Raw genomic sequence first — 6,423 nt, forward strand, 5'->3', positions numbered from 1 at the left:
GACGCTCTGCATCCAATCAGAAAACAGGATTCCGATAATACGAAGCAAAATTCATCGGAATCCTGTTTTCTGATTGGTTGCGGAGCGTCGTACGACGAAAATCGGATGCAGTGTGAATCCAGCATATGAATCCAGCATGTATCTATTGATGTCTACAAAGAACAGACCCATAAAATCATCTCATCTCGTCCTTCAAATCATCTATCTCTTATCTTGAACGAGAGGAGAGTGTAAATCAGTGCAGCTCTCAAATGAGAGTTGCAAAAGTATTATTTTCTAGGTGAAAATGAGAACCGACGAGGGACCGAGATGCACTTACATCCTTTCGATGTATTCCAAGGCATCCTCCGATTGATTCGTAAAGAATGAGATCCCTCAAAATCAGCTGTTGAATATCGCACGTGCTTTCTTTTATTTTGTCGAGTCAGCAAATCGCTTATCGTGACATCGAGTTTAATTGAATAATGAAAGAGCGTGATTCACCGTTTATTAACTAAGTATGACCAAGAAAAACAGCGTCGCCTGAAAGAAAGGGAAAGGAGAAGTCGAGACCTTGCAGAATTTTTTGACAGAAGATTGCTTCGGCAATACGAGATTCATTCCCAGAATCTTTAAAACAATTAAGGGAACGACAGTGAAGCGTAAGATGCACAGCAATAGAAGTGCTTGAACGCCTGCAACTATTAATAGATAAGATACATATGTTAGAACAAAAACTACAGAATAATTTCGTAAGTAGATAAAATTGAAGGACGATGTGATGCAATATTTATGAAACGCTCCGAATGTTCATATTCTAAATAAAATATTTAATTCATATTTATATATTCTTTGTTAATCTTAGATTTTGTTTTTGTGCTTCCATTATTATTTTTCACAGAATTGTTGACATAATTTTTTTTTTAAATCTGCTTTAGTATCTACTAAATTTTTCCTTAATGTTTTTTTCAATAACATTATGTTTTCTTTTTCTTATTGTACATAGATATTTATTACTAATTAGATATATGTTCTAACACAATTTATATTACGATTATATTCTTATCTGTGAAAATATTATTTTACATGCATATACGTACTCAACATACATACATTATCATGTATATAATTACATTTTATCTTGTGACTTTTAAGTGTATAATTATACTTTGTCCGTGTGACTTTTAGTTCATAATATATAATTTACTTAGCATAGATATTTTTATTTGTTTAATTTTTATAAAATGATATAGAAATATCTAATGTAATTACAAAATGAAGATGAATCACTTATTTGTATATTTGTGAAAAATACAAATAGGATATTAATTATTTTACCAAATATATACAAGCTATATAAGAAATGTGCGAAATGAAAAATGTGCATTTTTTATAAAAATTTTATAAAAATTGACTTTTAAAAAATATTTATTTTTATTCTTTCTCATTAAAGATAATTTCTGAAAACTTAATCAGCTGTCAACAACATTCAATTGGTTATCTCTTATCAAGAGGCACTGTAATATCTCCTATCATATACACTGCAGTACATCTTAAGTTTCATTAGCACCAACATTAAAACATTGAGTTTTCTGTTTAATTTGTCCTAATAATTATTATTTAAAAGTACTTTTATTAAACTGTGTATATAAAGAGAGTTGCTAATCTTAAAATATAAACTTAGTGTATTTTGTCAATATTATATTCTATTTTGTATTTTTTATTATGTATATAATTAGCATTATTATTATACTAACCTCAACTCAATATAAATGCAGAGACTTAAATATACCTTTATATTTCGTTATGGATAGAATTATGTGCAATATAATTTTAATATAAACATTCAATTACGTATTTCTCTTTATTTATGTAATAGGTTGGTGGTTTGTGTTGTACGTTGATGCTTTGTAAGGGTACTGAAATTTGTATCATTGAAATTTGTACAACAAATTTTCAATCCTTTAAATGTAAAAGAAGATAGTACAAAACATTTTTTTAATGGATCGTTTTAAGAAATTTTTTATCAAAAGGTAATTTTATTAAAATTTTTTATTATTGATTATTAGACATATTAATGTTACAAATAAAGTAGTATTTATTATGAAATAGTAGTACTTATAATATTAAGTAAAGCCAGAATAATTTTATTAACTAAAAATACATATCTTAAAGTATTCCACCATTAAATATAGAATATCTAATGTATTTTTTGTACAGATGCATATATATGTACAAACATAGGATATTGATTTTTTTAGACAAACTGAACTACCTATTGATGATTTAGAGACTGAACTTGAAAGAAAAGAACGATGGAGGAGTGTCTATATGATTTATTTTACTATGTTCTTGATGTCACTTGGCTTCAGTATTATACTTACCGGAGTTTGGCCATATTTAGGCAAGGTGTGTAGTATACATGACTAACAAGGGAAGTTTCACAACTATCCGGAACGGATTTTATTCTCCATGGAAAAAAATTTTTTTTCTTTACAACATTCAAATACTCTTGAAACCGTACTTTTGTTTAAAAAATTTTTTCCATCTTTTATACTTCCAACGGGTATTTGGCTCGAAATAGAAAATACCATTTTTTTTTTCGAAGGGGTGTTTCACCCCTTAAACATGAGTTAGCGCACGTATAAAAAAATGTGTCTCTCTTAGATTTTCGTGTTTAACAACATATTCATGGAGAATCAAATCGGTTCCGGACAGTTGTGAAACTTCCCTTGTAAAATATGTATTGATAATAAAGTTACAAGAAAATTACAATTATATATATTTAAATATATATGTTTTAGTTGGACCCTACTGCAGGAAAAGAATTTATGGGTTACGTAGTGGCAGCTAATCCACTTGGACAAATGTTGTTTTCACCTTTGGTAGGTTGGTGGGGCAATAAAAGAGGATCAGTAAGATTGCCGCTTTTAGTAACTTCAGCATTGTTTACTATCTCATCAGCAGCATATAGTATTCTTGAAGTCATACCTGGTGATAAAAAGAATTACATGCTTATTGCCAGATTTTTCGTTGGCGTTAGTTCTGGTAAGTTCTTTTCTAATTTTTATATCATATTAATTTAACACTTACATATTTAAGATATTTTGATTTTGAATTAGTTGTAAACATATTTCATATCTTGCAGCTAATATTGCAGTAGCAAGATCTTATCTATCTGCAGCCACAAAACTTTCAGAACGCACACATGCAGTTTCTATGGTATCCCTAGCACAGGTAATTTTTTATTATTGTATTTTTATGTTGAAAGATGTAATGGATCAAAAAGTTATATTGTAGTTTTTTAAAATGTTGTATTTATTAATTTAATAATGATGACAGTAAAATAATTTAATATCTTGCTAAAAATTTATATATTTTTATAAAGAATATAATTAAATAAATGTATTGATTGAATACATGTGAAAAAAGCAATACATTTAGGTCCTAGGTTTTGTGGTGGGTCCTGGTTTGCAGGCTGCTGTAACACCTCTTGGAGATCATGGTGTAACATTTTTGATGCTACCTTTAAACATGTACACAGCAGCTGGTTGGATTAATGTAATAATGGGAATTTTTAATTTTACCTTTTTATTACCATGGAATTTTAAGGAGCATAAAATTGCAATAAGAGAAGCTATGCGTGATGAAGGTAAAGCTACAGGTATGTAATAATATTCTGTTATACTAATCTTTATGTTTGATATTGGGTATGGGAATAAGTTTCCGCCCTTTCTTAATGAAAAAGATGTATTTATTTAAACAAAACAATACAAAGTGAGTTCATTTAAAGTATGCTCCATCGGAAGCGACAACTTTCTCCCACCTTTCAGGTAATAAACGGATTCCTCGAAGGAAGAAATCTCTTTTGAAGCGATCCATTCATCAAGCCATTTTTTAATACCTTCATAAGAATTGAATCGCTCTCCAGAATGGGCTGACTGCATAGATCGGAACAATTGGAAATCTGAAGCAATGTCCAGCGAATACGGCGGGTGGGATAGAATTTCCCACTTCACTCCTAAGTATTTTTTAACCGGTTTTGCAACGTGTGGCCTAGCGTTGTCATGTAGCAGAATCAGCTTGTCATGCCTATTGTCCCATTCGTTTTTCTTTCAAAGCTTGGTTCAAACGTATCAATTGTAGTCAATAACGATTGTCAGTGATGGTTTCTTCGAGTAAGATAGTTGCTTGCAATTCTGCATCTTCAAATTTTTTCGGTGCACCTTCGCGTTCTTTGTCACGCACGTCGAAATCACCATTGTTGAATCGCCGAAATCATTCTTTATAAGTAATATTCAATGGAGCATGCTCACCGTAAATATCTACGAGCAAACAATGTGTTTCCGCAGCACTTTTCTTTAAAATGAAATAATGGAGTAAAACTTCCTGCAAACATTGCTTTTTTGGAATAAATTCCAATATTTTCCAAAAAAGTTACTCTTGTTTACGCTTCGAACAAATGTCAACTACTAGGCTCAAAAGCTTGAACACACACCTTTATATATACAAATACATGTATTGCCATTTTATCAAACACACAAACAGTGCTACTAACGACATGTAACTACAATGGGCGGAAACTTATTTCCATACCCAATATAATTAAAAAAAATTTTAATAATTCATAAAAATTTATTATAATGAATTATATATATATATATATATATAATAATAGAATTTATTGCATTTGCAGAAAAAGAAACATGGAAAGCTATAAAACCGGACTATTTGGCTTCATGGACTTTAATTTGTGGATTCTTTGTTTTGGTTTTTAATTTTGTTCTTCTTGAGACGTAAGTGCATTTATTTTCTGATATTTGTTCAAAAGTAGAATTAAAGATACAATTGAAAATAAATAAAATAAGAGAAAAAATAGCTGAAAATTTATGATATTTTATTTAAGAAGGCAAAACTAAAAACTTGATTTAAAAGCTTTATTATAAACTTGTTGTAAAATAATGTTAAAATTAAGATCATCGATTGAAATCTTAGTTTATCAAATAAAAAGTTTTAGTTAACAAATATATGTCATCTTTCTTCATATAGTCTTGGTACTTCTCTTACCATGGATCAATTTGCTTGGACTAAAAAGGAAGCGCTATATTATATGGGAATTCTAATGAGCGTTGGAGCTGTGATAGCCTGTATTACATTTACTATGATTGGACCACTTTGTAAAAAGTAATTATATGATGAAATTACAATCTCTTTAAAATAAATAGTTAATACTTGTACGTAAGAATTTATTATTTTATCGTTTTTATATATAACGTTTATATGACTTATAAGTAGATAATATCTTTCACTTTATATATGCTATTAAATAAAGTATGTACTTCTTTTTAGATTTGCAGAACGTAAAGTAATGTTATGGGGTGGATTCTTCTTTATGATAATTGGACGAGTACTATGTATCCCATGGGGTCCGGATCCTCCTATAACTGTAGATTTTGGACGTGAGTATTTCTCTACTAACTAAAAAATATTTTTAAAACTGTATATTTTTATACTTAGTATAGATTTCTTTATGCATATTATATGACAGTTTTATAATGGAAGTGCTTCAATATCTTGTAGCATATAATAATATCACGACAGATGCCAATGGTACAGAAATCGTAGGATGCCCTATTACTCAAGAATGGTGCCTATATACTCCGCAAATCACGATTACTCAATTTTTGATTGGTTACGCCTTTACATCTATAGGTTATCCTATAGGAGTTACTTTGATGCAAACTATATTTAGCAAAATTCTCGGCCCGCGTCCACAAGGAGTGTGGATGGGTTTAATGACAGGTGCGGGTTGTGCGTCTCGCGTTTTAGGTCCGGTATTTGTAGGCTTCATTTATACTCGCTTAGGAACATATCATACTTTTGGTATCACTGGCGTAATGCTAATCGTTTCCATGTTGTGGTTACAACTTGTAAATAAACGTTTAATTGCACCAGAGCTAAAGAAAGTCAACGAAGTGCAGAACAAACAAGGAAAAGATGCCGAAATTCCATTAGTTCATTTAAAATCTGATAATACTCAAACATTGCGTGAAGCTGTATAGTTAACGGAACATCAGTTCGTGATTGTGATAATTCAAGCTGTGTCTTGGCGGAAAAAATTATCTTTTTGTGCAATATGCGGTAAATTTTACATAAACATTACAAACGGTATTTAGATAACACTGCAAATTAATTTATATTTTTTATAAATGTGTATACAGATTACTATTACATTCTTAAAATATATAGATATTTTATAAAAATTTTATACAGTTACATGCTAAATATGATCAAAAAATAGATGCCGTACTCAGAATAATTATAAATATAACAATTCTATGACAATAATAATTAAGAAATCGTTCATAAATTGCTCAAAACTTTCTAGTGACACAATTTGTTCCAAATTTTATTAAATTTTTTATGTAAATTTAAATTGACTAA

General features: G+C 29.6%; 1 protein-coding gene across 1 annotated transcript; it reads left to right on the plus strand.

The window, feature by feature from the left end:
- The first annotated feature begins 308 nt into the window (after nucleotides 1-308).
- Cln7 (CLN7/MFS domain-containing 8) lies at nucleotides 309-6,159 on the plus strand. The gene is made up of 10 exons (XM_018444681.1): nucleotides 309-731; nucleotides 1,859-2,012; nucleotides 2,241-2,388; nucleotides 2,784-3,027; nucleotides 3,128-3,216; nucleotides 3,424-3,643; nucleotides 4,676-4,775; nucleotides 5,029-5,163; nucleotides 5,329-5,438; nucleotides 5,560-6,159. The coding sequence occupies exons 2-10, from the start codon at nucleotides 1,981-1,983 to the stop codon at nucleotides 6,039-6,041; spliced, it is 1,560 nt and encodes a 519-aa protein (XP_018300183.1). The 5' UTR covers nucleotides 309-731; nucleotides 1,859-1,980; the 3' UTR covers nucleotides 6,042-6,159.
- The last annotated feature ends 264 nt before the right edge of the window (nucleotides 6,160-6,423 follow it).

This window comes from Mycetomoellerius zeteki, unplaced genomic scaffold, assembly GCF_001594055.1.
Source record: "Mycetomoellerius zeteki isolate Tzet28-1 unplaced genomic scaffold, Tzet1.0 scaffold153, whole genome shotgun sequence".
Classification (NCBI taxonomy): domain Eukaryota; kingdom Metazoa; phylum Arthropoda; class Insecta; order Hymenoptera; family Formicidae; genus Mycetomoellerius; species Mycetomoellerius zeteki.